Source organism: Heteronotia binoei, chromosome 7 (genome assembly GCF_032191835.1).
Source record: "Heteronotia binoei isolate CCM8104 ecotype False Entrance Well chromosome 7, APGP_CSIRO_Hbin_v1, whole genome shotgun sequence".
Taxonomy (NCBI): domain Eukaryota; kingdom Metazoa; phylum Chordata; class Lepidosauria; order Squamata; family Gekkonidae; genus Heteronotia; species Heteronotia binoei.
The window spans coordinates 74564544-74577577 of record NC_083229.1 but is presented as its reverse complement, the minus strand read 5'-3'; the positions used below and the strand labels follow the sequence as shown (position 1 = coordinate 74577577).

At 42.8% G+C, this 13034-nt stretch overlaps 1 protein-coding gene across 1 annotated transcript in view; it reads right to left on the bottom strand.

The window, feature by feature from the left end:
- LOC132575253 (desmocollin-1-like) overlaps positions 1–11634 on the bottom strand; it is a 40925-nt gene extending 29291 nt beyond the window's left edge. Inside the window, exon 1 of the mRNA XM_060243860.1 lies at positions 11040–11634. Within this exon, the coding sequence (XP_060099843.1) occupies positions 11040–11090 (51 nt within the window). The 5' untranslated portion in view covers positions 11091–11634. The remainder of the gene's footprint in view (positions 1–11039) is intronic.
- Positions 11635–13034: the final 1400 nt, after the last annotated feature.

Below are 13034 nucleotides of genomic sequence, written 5' to 3'. Positions count from 1 at the left end.
GAAATCCTGGGGTCCCCCGCCAGGGCGGGAGGGTTGGGAAGCCTAGTTGAGAGGCTTTTGTTCCAGTGTTTTCCCAAACACTCTAGTACACTTTCTTTTAATATTCCTCTGACTCTTTTGATTTCCAAAAGGTTGGTACACTCTTTCCAATACCCAAACCCCTTCTCTTAGAATGCCAGTATTGAGTTCACTAAAGGCAGTTTCTAACCACACAAGACCAGGACTCTCTGCACTCTTCAAAGCTAACTCTCTGTTTAACCAAGCAGGGAAATGCCTCTCTCACTAGAATATCTATCCCCTTTCCTTGGCCCAAATGGGAGTTTTTGCATATTTTCCAAACTTTCTTGTCAACTTTTGCCCAGTTCTCCTGTTTGCGCTAAACTGGTCTCAGTCAGAGCTGAATTCTGAATCTGTCAGTACTCAACTCTTCTCAGCTAGGGCTGAAACCAAACTGAATTGTCCTCAACATCCAGTTCAAGACCTCTCTACTCAGCTGATGCTAACCAATCAGATCTCTTGGAACAGCCTGACACTCAAGGTTCTCAGGTTCTGTGAAGAATTAACTCTTCAGGGGTCCTGATTCAGATACAGTATGTCACAGAAGTGAGTACACTCCCTCACATTTTGTAAATATTTAAGTATATCTTTTCATGTGACAACACTGTAGAAATGACACGGGTACAATGTAAAGTAGTGAGTCTACAGCTTGTATAACTGTGTAAATGTGCTGTCCCCTCAGAATTACGCAACACACAGCCATTAATGTCTAAACTGCTGGCAACAAAAGTGAGTACACCCCATTTGGACATTATAGCCCAGGCAAGCCTGATTTCATCTCCTGACTATGGCAGCCCTATGAATTTAATGGTCCCCAAAACATCCTATCATTACATTTTCAGGTCTTGCAAAATGAGGGCCATGGCTTCCTTTATTGAGTCAATCCATCTCATGTTGTGTCTTCTTCTGTTTCTGCTGCTTCAGTTTTTCCTAGCATTATTGTATTTTCCAGTGATTCCAGTCTTCTCATAATATGACTAAAGTACAATAGCCTCAGTTTGGTCATTTTAGCCTCTAGGGAGAGTGCAGGCTTGATTTGATCTACAAGCCACTTATTTGTCTTTTTGGCAGTCCACAGTATTCATAGAGCTTTCCTTCAACAACAGATTTCAAATGAATCAACTTTCTTCCTGTCAACTTTTGTCATGATCTGAGGCCTAGTGCAGCCTACAAGGACAGGGAGAAGCCCGTCTAGGAGTAGATACAGGGGCCTACATCTTCCAGGATCCCTTGTGTCCCTCTGATTGGGTAGCAGAGTTTTGGAGGGAAAACTAGTCCAGAAAGAGTGGGACCTGGGAGGAAAGCATAAATAGGCTCAGCTAGAAAGATAAGTTTGTTCTCTTTGCTGAGGCTGGACTGGAGGAGGCTGCAGATATAGAGAGATCCCTCATCCAGGGAAGATGAGTGAATTGGTTTGACTTATTAAAGGAAACATCTAGTCAGATGCATCAGGACTCTTATTTATTTACACCAACTTTTACTTGTTTCTTATTTCACTGTTGCACTAATATTTTACTACCCACTTGTTGTTCTAGAGCACTTATATTAAACTTCTTGTTGTTAAACTGCCTGGGTCCTCACGTCTCTTTGATCCCAGTTAAAAGGTATCTGTTCATAAGGAATACAGGGGTTGGGTGGGTGCTCTGCTCCCCCCCCCCATCAGACCCTTACCAGAGTGGTGGCAGCCACTAGAAAGCCCTTCCTGGTCCCCTGCTGTGTGACAGCTTTCTTCACTGTCCAGCTTTCATACCCTTACATAGAAAAGGGAAATATTATGGCATGAATTAACTTAGTCACTCAGGGCTTTTTTTTCTAGAAAAAGAGGTGCTGGAACCCTCAAGAGGAAAATAAAGGAGAAACACACAGATGCCCCTCATAACTTTTAAACATTTTTTGAGAATTCTGTTTCCACGAAGAGGTTCCAGAACTCCATTCTGCTGTGTTCCCCCAGGGGGGAAAAAGCCCTGCTTACACTTTGGAACAGGGTGTTAAACATGCAGTCCGGGGGCTGGATCAGGCCTGCAAGCAAGTCTGCTTCCTACTCTCACTTTTTCCTGTGTCACATAAAAATATGGAGCAGAGGTCCATCAGTGGCTATTAGCCACAGTGTGTGTGTGTAATTTTTTTTTTTTGGCCACTGTGTGACACAGAGTGTTGGACTGGATGGGCCATTGGCCTGATCCAACATGGCTACTCTTATGTTATCTTGCTTTGGCAGAAACTACAGAGCAAAGCCTCTGTTTTTCCCACTGACTGAGGCTTCTCTCTTGGGGAGGAAGCAGGAGGGAGGGAGAGCTTGTTTTGATACCACAATATTGCAAAAGTGCTAATACTTTAAGCAAATTTTATTTTAAGGGTTTTTTAAAAACCTTTGTGTTTGTTTCCCTTATAAAGTTTATATCTCTGCTACTTGGCATTACATTTTATTATGCACATGGCCTGGTCTGACAAGGACTCATTTATGTCAGATCCGTCCCTCATAACAAATGAATTTGACACCCCTGTTTTAGAATATTTTCAGGGAGAGATGGTGGCTCAGTGGCAGAGCATCTGCTTGGTAAGCAGAAGGTCCCAGGTTCAATCCCCGGCATCTCCAACTAAAAAGGGTCCAAGCAAGGAGGTGTGAAAAACCTCAGCTTGAGACCCTGGAGAGCCGCTGCCAGTCTGAGTAGACAAGACTGACTTTGAAGGAGAGTCTGATTCAGTAGAAGGTAGCTTCATATGTTCTTCATGGCTAGCGTTCCCAGTCTCAGTCTCCCTGTCTGATTTCTTGGTTAATGATGCAGCCAAGGAACAGAAAATCTTGAGCAATTTCAACTTCTTCATTTTCAGCCTTAAATTTGTCTAATACCTCAGTAGTCATTACTTTTGTCTTTTGATGTTCAGTTGAAATCCTGCTTTAGCCTTTATCAGTAGTTGTTCCAAGTCTTCACTATTCCCTGCCAGCAATATAGTGTCAAATGCATATCTCAAACCATTAAGGTTCCTTCCATCAATTTTTCACTCTACCTTCATCTAAATCAAATTCAGCATTCCTTGTGATATGTTCTGCATATAGACTGAACAGAGAGAAAGATAAAATGCATCCTTATCTGACACTAATTGTAAATTTTGTTTCTCCATATTCTGTCCTCACACTAACTTCTTGTCCAGAGTATAGCCTGCACATCAAACAAGCAGATGCTGCCCCCAACCCGGATAGCCCAGGCAAGCCCAATCTCATCAGAACTTGGAAGATGAGCAGGGTCAACTGTGATTAATACTTGGATGGGAGACTGTCCTTTAAATACCAATCAGGAGGTGGAGCAGGCTTATTCAGCCACCTCCTTGAACATCATCCAGACCCCCAGTACGGGTCAGTCACCAGAGTTTGACATGACTTCCATGTGCAGACACACACATGAAAAATACAAAAAACCAATCAGACTCTGTGGCAAAGCAGTTTATTTTAAAACCAACCACAGTATTTCACAGTTCACACAGTCTTTTTTACTGTAATCTATGAAAGACAAGCTGATTTTCTTCAGAAATTCTCTCATATGCTCCAGTAACCACCACAGACTTTTATTATGTTCTCTAGTACCTCTTCCTTTTCTGAATTCAGCTTGAATATCTGAAATTTCTTGTTCCATATATGATAATGGTTGTTGTTGTTAGATTATAAGCATCACTTTACTTGCAAGATAAATTAATATGATCATCCAATAGTTACTGCAGTCTTTGACACCTTTTTTTAAAAAAACTGGAATGTAAATTGAGTGTTTCTAGTTTGTGGGCCATTGTTAAGATTTTGATGGGCTCTGTGACTTGAAATAGTTCTATTGATAGTCCATGTACTGGTGATTTGCTTCTTCCAGTTGTTTTCAATGCAGCTTTCACTTCACTTTCTAAAACTGTAGCTTCTTCTTCAAAAGATTCTTCTTGGAAGGAATCTGTAATCATTTTCTCTTTTCTGTATGGTTCTTCAGTGTATCGTTCCCATTATTAATTACACACACCCACACATATATATACACACACACATATATATGAATGATTTTTAAACCACCCTTCCCTGTGGAATGAACCCCGTGGCGCAGAGTGATAAACTGCAGTACTGCAGCCCAAGCTCTGCTCGCAACCTGAGTTCAATCCCAGCAGAAGCTGTGTTCAGGTAGCCCACTCAAGGTTGACTCAGCCTTCCATCCTTCTGAGGTTGGTAAAATGAGTACCCAGCTTGCTGGGGGTAAAATGTAGATGACTGGGAAAGGCAATGGCAAACCACCCCATAATAGAAAGTCTGCCAAGAAAACGTCATGATGTGACATCACCCCATTGGTCGGTAACAACTCAGTGCTTGCACAGGAGACTACCTTTACCTTTTTTACCTTCCCTGTGAAACAGGGCTCAGGGCAGTGCACATCAATATAAAACAGACAGCCAGACAGGTAATAAATCATATTTTAGAACCCTGCCATATTACAAGAATAAATAACTTATAACCAACAAGATGGTGATGAAACAGCTAAAAATATACCACTGCCTCATGGAGTGAAGGCACAAGAAACAGGAGTTCCATTCAGACAGAAGCTGTTGCTGTCACCCTCAGCCAAACACCTGAACCACCTCTGCCTTGAATGCCCTGTGGAACTCATTAAGTCCCACAGGGCATGGATGTTATTTGGCAGAGAGTTCCACCAGGTTGGGGCAACGGCCAAAAATGCCCTGGGCCTGGTTGAGGACAACCAGATGTCTCTTGAGCCAGGGACTACCAACAAGTTCTTATCAATTGAGCGTAATGCTCTTTAGGGAGTATACCAAGTGAGGTGGTCGCAAAGATACGTGGGTCTCTGACCATTAAGGCCCTTAAAGGTTAATACCATTACCTAGAATCTGATCCAGTACTCCACTGGGAACCAGTGCAGCTCAAAAAGAATGGGTTGAATATGTGCCACATGTGGAATCCCCATGAGGACTCGCACTGTTGCATTCTGGACCAGATGGAATTCCCTGGTCAGACTCAGGGATAGTCCTACACACAGAGTATTCCAATCTGGAGGTGACTGCTACCTAGATTCCTGCAGCTAGGTCAGGGTGAGACAGATATGGGGCCAGTTGCCGGACTTCGTGAAGTTGGTAAAATGGCAGTCTGGCAACATTTGTGACCCGGTCTTCGACTGATAAGGAGGCATCCAGAATCACACCCAGACTCTTGACAGTTGATGCTGGCATCAAGGGCACACCATCGAGAGCTGGGAGATGGCACCCAAACCCTGAATTCTCCCCTTTCCACCCACAGAACCTTCATTTTGCAGGATTCAGTCTCAGCTGGTTCTGCTTCAACCATCCCACCACAGCCTCCAAGTCCTCAGCCAAGTTTGCTGCACCAGTGTCTGGCTGGCCACCCATCAACAGATATAGCTGAATTTCATCAGCATACTGGTGACATCTCAGCCCAAAACTCCACACCAGTTGATGAGGGAGCGCATATAGATGTTAAATAACATCTTAGAGAAGACTACCCTCTGAGGAAGCCCACCTACCAATGGGTGCCTAGTTGACAACCTCTCTTCCAGTGCAACCCTCTGTCACCAACCTCAGAGAAGTGAAATGAGTCACTACAAGTCTCTGACCTATATCAGCAAGGTGGTGAGTCAAAAGATCATAGTGGACCATGTCAAACACAGCTGTAAGGTCAAGTATCAACAGCAGTGCCGACCTGCCTTGGTCCAGCTGTTTGCAGAGATAGTCTATGAGGGTGGCCAATACCATCTCCATCCCATGACAGAAGCAGGATAGGAATGGGTCCAGACCTGATGTGCCCAGAACCAATGTATAAACATGACACTTAAATGAAACATATAAAAATAGGAAGGAAAACAGTAATTAAATTACAAACAAAGCATTGTTAAGCAAGGGGTTGGACTAGATGACCCTGGAGTCCTTCCCTTCCAACTCTATGATTCTATGATTCTAAGTTCGCTGTATCCATTTTCTAGACTTAATAGATAATTTCATAAACTTCTTGCAGTTTGATTATTTGAACATGTCTTCAGCGAGATTATAAACAGGACACGAGTTTTATATTTCAAAACACAATCCATTCCTCATGGTTTCTTCTAAAGAGACAGTATCACAGAACTGTATTTAGTTAGATATTTATACCCCCTCTTTTCTACCCATTAGGGACATGAAGAAACTTACACCATTGTTCTTGCCATCTCCATTTTATTACAATAACAACCCTGTGAACAAATTACATTGAGAGAAAGATGGGCCCAAGGCAGTACTCCCAACAGTCCTCAACATAGAACATGTCTTTTTTACCAGTGCTAGTGCAGCACACTGAGTTGACATTTTCATGGAGCCATCCACTGTACCCCAAGTAAAGCACAGAACCATGGAATGGAAGATATACTAACAAAGCAAACATACTGATTTGTGAGTATTAGGAATGTGAGTTGCTTCTCTAGTGCCAGCCCCTAAGAACTCAAGATTGCAATTTATTAAAGTTTCCTGTCTGACCTTATTTCAGTTTCAGATCCAAATGTAAGCCACTTCAGTAGAAGTCCATATAGACTGTACTGTTTTGTGAAAACTAATAATCATTTAGTACAGTCCGTTGATATATATGTCAATGAGCTGATGTAGCAGTTTTCATGAACTGCATACTGAAACTCATTTTTCATATAGGCAGTCATGGACTGTAGAAGGCAGTGATACAACAATGCTGTTAATTTTTACAGAATAGTCATACAGTGAGTACTGCCTTGAAGAACAAAATTATGTCATTCAACTATATTTCATGTTGTATTTTACATTTTCCTGTAGGACAAGAGAGAATACTGACAAATCAGATTCAGAAAAATTATGTTATAAAGTTTAAAGAAAATATGGCCTTGCTTGGCTGCCCTATATCCTCTAGCTGAGTGTTTAATATACCTGATACTCCACCGCATCTGTCAGGATAGAGAGGTGTGAGGAAGGGGCAGGTTTTGCAACACCCATCTGAGTGGAGAGCAGACCACCCTTATGTTGCCTCCCTGTAAAAAGCTGCATCAGAGGGGGGGGAAGGCTATATAAGGGTCAGTGCTCACGGACCAAAATACTTGCATTTTTGTATAGTCCTCTGCATCAGTATTATTACTGTAAGTAACTAAGTTTAGAACTGCAAGGATTGATACATGCATCAGGAATGGGCTTGGAATTAAAGCTGTGGCAATAAATTCACCTTGTATAATTTAATGAAATATGGCAGGCAAAGGAGCAGCCACAATTAAAACTAACCCAGTTAAAACTAATAAATAGTCGTCTTATTGAACTCTATACAACTGAATTCCATAATAAAGGATTTCAAGCAGGCCGTACAGTTGCATAATTGCTCACTATTTTAAGAGAGCATTGATTGCAAGAAAGCAATAGGTCCCAGTAGAATTAAGTCTTATTGGTAATAATAATAGTGCTTTGCATACCAAATGTAGTTCAGCACATGCATATAATACAAGCTTTCAATATCCATGAATCTCTAGAGCATAAGATTCCCAATTCTAGCTCCTATGTTGTTCCAAAAAGAGGTAGCAAGCAACTTATATTACAACATACACAGTAGCCTTTAGAAGCCTCTTCAGTGAAGCACAGACCAGTATACAATAACAAGGGTTTCTGAAAGTTAGTATTTGGCATCCTTAAAAAGAAGAGGGGATATGTTCACAAATCTGATTTCAAATAGAATTTAAGCATGCTTACACCCTGATTTGTAAATGGTTTCTATGATCAGACACAGAGATTTCAGCAGAACTTACTTGTGAACTATTTCATGTAAAGGCCGTGAACATCTCTGCTTAGTCAGAGCAAAATTCAACTGAAATCCCTAAGACAGGGGTGATTCCGCACTCACCTTTCTCCGGGGTGGGCTTCCCTTTCTGGGTGGAGCAAACTGGAGATTTCGCACCAGTTGCTCCGCACTGGCATTTGGCGCGAGGCAAACCTGCGATTTGCCCTGCTTCACTGTAAACCTGTTTTTTCACCCGGAAAACGGTGAGTGCAGAATCGCCCACAATGTGAAGTAAGGCACGTAAGTGCAGAGGCGTATTCAACACCCATCCCCCTCCCCCTTAAAATACTGTCACTGCTGTAGAACTACAATGCCATACACTTTGTAGCAGTACACACTAAAATCAAAGCAGAAAAAGTCCTCAAATTGTATCTATAAAATAAAAGTACTATTGATCGTTCAGGAAACCAAAATGTTTGGTGGTTTTAGGCTTTAGAACCAGAGTTGAAAAAATGCACACAGCTACAAGTCCTTCCATAAAGCATCAGATGCTGTCTCCCATATAAAGCATTAGATTAGGTTTCCCTTCCCTCATGTAGCCATGGAAGTAAAAGGATTTTGTCAGACATGCATTTGGTAGAACTTATGTAATGCCTTTTAGAATTCTTTCTTGTTGCCAAGCAGAATAAGTCTAGTTTTGATGTATCAAATAAAATAACCAGAAAAGCCCATTAAAACTTAGCATCATTTTTTATAAAGTTATTTAATGAAACTTAGGAAAAATATTTCATTATGTTTTGTAAATTAACAGCAAACTTTTCTGACAGTTCAGTTACCCAAAGTGCAATTCTTGATGCCTGGAATATACTACAATTAAATCTATATTCATATCAATAAGTTTGTTGAGTTGTTAAAGTAATTTCAATGAATCACTTATTTTATCTAAAATTAAGTACATTTTGACTAAGTGTAATCCTGAACAGTGTTACACCCTTCTTTAGACTTAAAAGGGCGTAACTCTGTTTAGCATTGCACTGTATGAACATTAAAGACCTCAAGGCCAAATAAAAGTAATTTAAATAATATTATTTGATGCTGAATAAATTGAACTCTGGTCCTGAGTTTCGGCAGGAACATACAAACAAACATAGTAACCACCAATGTGCCTGAAGAAACTGGAATGTTTTATTAAGGGTAACCAGATGTCCATAAACAGCTATGAAATGTTATTTCAGTGAAGTCTACCTTATTACGGTCATGGTTTAGCCATTTCATTATCAAGAAATGTGTTGGTTGTTGTTTTCAAGGGGTAGGTTAGGGAAATACAGGCAATGTAACATTCATGAACAGATGATTATTCATAATTACAGATAAAAAGTAAGTAGACTACTACTGAGAATTGAAATGTGATAAATTTGCGTTATTCTAACTAATTATTTGGATTTTGAAAATCAAGATTCATCTCTTAACATAAATAATCTGAAAGGCTTTGGAAGTAAATGGAGCTATTATTATCAGGAGAGTCACTCAAAGAATGGGGAACTCAAATTTCAAGCAACTACCTGCCTCTTTCTAAGGCTCAACAAAAAAAATTACATTGAGGAAGTATTTGTCCAACAATATAAAATATACCTGGAATGGCAAAATTGTGGCTCAGGAGCCACATGTGGCTCTTTCATGTACATTGTGAGGCTCTTGAAGCCTCCACCACCCCATCAGCCAACCTGGAAAAGGCATTTCTCTCTTTCAATAACTTCTCCAAGCCAAGCCAAGAACAGTGGCTTGGAGAATTCATTTAAAGTTGCTTTCTTTCCATTTCTCCCTCCCTTCCCCCATCTATTTGCTTTCCTTCTTTCCTTCCTGTCTTGAATCTCTCAAACATCTGATGTTCATGTCTTGCAGCTCTCAAATATCTGATGTTTATTCTATGTGGCTCTTATGTTAACTAAAAGTTAGGCCACCCCTGGTCTATACTCGCCCTTCCTTCCTTCATTTGACAGAGCTTTAAGCTTAAGGTTTAATGCCCCATTTGGTTAAAGAAATTTCCTCATTACTTTACTTTGTCTTAATTAAGAACATAGGTACCATTCACCTTTGACAAAACAGATTTTAAAGTATGTACATTTTATTTCAGTTGTATGTCTACATCACCATATAAAACTTTTGTCCGATCCTGCATTTCTTTACAACCTTATCACTACAATTTACAAAACCTTCCCTTCAGCCACAGAAGCCAGGTTCAAAGATCAACAACTGCAGACATTCAGGCCAAAGTAGAAGAATGTGAGAAAAACAGAGACTACTCTTCTATCTACAGGATGGCCTTGCCCCACCGCAAGTTTCATTTCATTCAGGCAAACATCACTGCTGATTGTGGGATGGAAGTTTATACACACCTCTATATTCTGGTTGTTTTACTGCTAGAGATGCCTGCCTCCAGGTGGGACCTGAGGATCCTCCGGAATTGCAGCTCATCTCCAAAGTCCAGACCACAGATATCAGTTTCCCTGGAGAAAATGGCTATTTTGGAGCGTAGACTCTATGGCATTGTACCGCACAGAGATCCCTGTCCTCCCCAAGCTCAATCCCCCAATCACCATGAGTTTCCCAACCGGGAGCTGGCAACACTACACCCCCATCCCCCACAGGTAGCCAGGGGGGACCTGGAACCCTAATTCCGGGCGTAAACCCGACAACATTCCTTATGCCGCCAGGAAATCTGACTCGAAGTCTGGCAACTTCGAAGCCGTATCCCTTAAACAAGCACGAAGCAGAAGCGGAGGGGCTTCTGAGTATACAGGCAAAGGATAGTCTCTTTAAAGGCAGCCAGCCATATTGTCTCATTTGGGGAGGCAAAAAAATTAGCTCACGTGATCCTCGGAGTTTTGCAGCTTAATGCGGCGGACTTGTCCCCCTTTCGGTATTTATGTGTGCGGAAGGGGGGGGGGGATTCCTATGAACTCTTCATCACTTTGTAAGTTAGAAGGTGCCAGCACTGTCAGCCTATGCCGTGACTGTGGGAGTCTTTGAAAGAAAAAAGCGTCCCTGGGCTCTCGGCAGCGTCTCCCCCGCAGCAGACGAAGCACGGCCTCTACTTAGACCAGCGCTTGCCGCACATACCTCGGTCTGCTTTGAAATATGCCTCCGATGAACGTCATTTGCTTCCAGTAGTACCGTCCCCTCACCCCTCTCCAGAAGACGGTCGTCCCCTGCCCAGGATCCTACTCACCAGGAGACCGATAAGAAGTTGAACGCACGAGGCTCTTGCTAGCGAGGCCATGTCCAGGTTGAAGGGGGGCTTGGCGGGAAAAAGGATTGGCCCGGCTAGGGCAAGCACCGCGCAGCACTAAGCGGCAGGCGACGGCGACCAGGTGAGGTTGCGGAGGTGGGTGCCTCCCAGCCCGCCTCAGTAGCTGCAGCGAGGCTCGCGGTGGTGCTAGTGGATGGGCGGCAGGACGCGACTTTCTTTTCTCGCACTTTTTTTTTTCACACTAGTTCAGGCTCCGGGTGTCTCCTCCAGTCCACAGGAGGACTTGGCTCATAAAAAGGGCGGAGCAACACCAAGGAAGGAGAGGCTCCTGCCGCGGCTCTTCAGAGCAAGCATTTTAATTAGGGTTGTCTTCTCCCCCCCCCCCTTCTTTGTACTTGGCCAGGGAGTGGCCCGAACCCCGCCCTGTGCTAGGCAGATAGGAGATTACACGCCTTTCTTAGCTGCCTCGCCGCTGACTGTACCGCGAGAGAAAGAGACATTCACACGGGCGCGGCCAAAGTGGGTGGCTACCAGCGCCAAGGCAGGCTGCTTCTACGCCCTGGCTTCCGCCTTCAGGTTACCTTTGACGTACAGGACAGGACAGCGCCTTAGCAACTTCGTGCCATACCAACAGAGCCCTCCTACCGCTGGAGCTTTTTATTGACTGATTCTCCCTCCCGTGGCCAGAGAGGCTGTGTTTGTTCTCCTTGCAAACGGGGAGGAGAAGAGTTAGGTATCTGATCAGGATTTCTGTGCTCAGAAGTTTGTAACATCTTTCCTCGGCTTCTCTCACGCTCCCCGCCCCCAAAAACCCCAAAACTATAACCACCAGATGTCCCTTGTTCCTTGTTAACCATAGGTCTACAGCGAACTTAATGCTGTATTGGCTGGCTTATTACAGTTTTTGGCATTTTGATATTTGAAATGTATTGATCCATAATATCCTTAAATGAATAAATTTAAAAAAACCCCTGCATACTGGATGGTATGGAAATGCACATTTTGAAAAAATAACATTTGGTTTATTGAAGAGAAAAAAGTAAATACCAAATGTGATTGATTTTTATGGAGCCTCTGGTTTCGTATATATGTCCCCCCCCCAATAGCCACCATTACATCACATTAACTCCAGACCCTCGAACTACGTCATAAAGACCAGAAATCCAACATTCCATAGTGCTGCTGTGGTGCAAAAAACATGCATGGGTAAGAACTGGTTCTTCTTACTTTTACAGGGAGTTCTTGAATTTTCCAGCATATCACTTCCGCCACAATCATGTCCATGGAAAAAGTGCTATATGATACCACCATGGTGCAAAAATTGCAGTTAAAAACATGGAACCCCAGAAAGATCCTCAGTCTTACCTGGGCAACATATTTAATGCCCAGTGGATCCACTGAGCTGCAGTCATGTGACAAGAAAATGCATAGCATCAGAATGATAGGAAATAAAGAGGAGCAGGGAGACCTTTGATTCCCTGTGGCACAGAATGGTAAAGCTGCAGTACTGCAGTTCAAACTCTCTGCTCACGACCTGAGTTTGATCCCGGGAGAAGCTGGGTTCAGGTATCCGGCTCAAGGTTGACTCAGCCGTCCATCCTTCCGAGGTCGGTAAAATGAGTACTCAGCTTGCTGGGGGGAAAGTGTAGATGACTGGGGAAGGCAATGGCAAATCACTCCACTAAAGAAAAGTCTGTCGTGAAAGCCTCGTGATGTGACATCACCCCAGAGTTGGAAATGACTGGTGCTTGCACAGGGGACTTCCTGTACCTTTGGGGAGGGACGGTGGCTCAGTGGTAGAGCATTTGCTTGGTAAGCAGAAGGTCCCAGGTTCAATCCCTGGTATCTCCAACTAAAAAGAGTCCAGGCAAAAAGAGTCCAGTCTGAGTGGACAATACTGACTTTGATGGACCAAGGGTCTGATTCGGTATAAGGCAGTTTCATATATATTTCATATGTTCCCCAGTAGGGAGT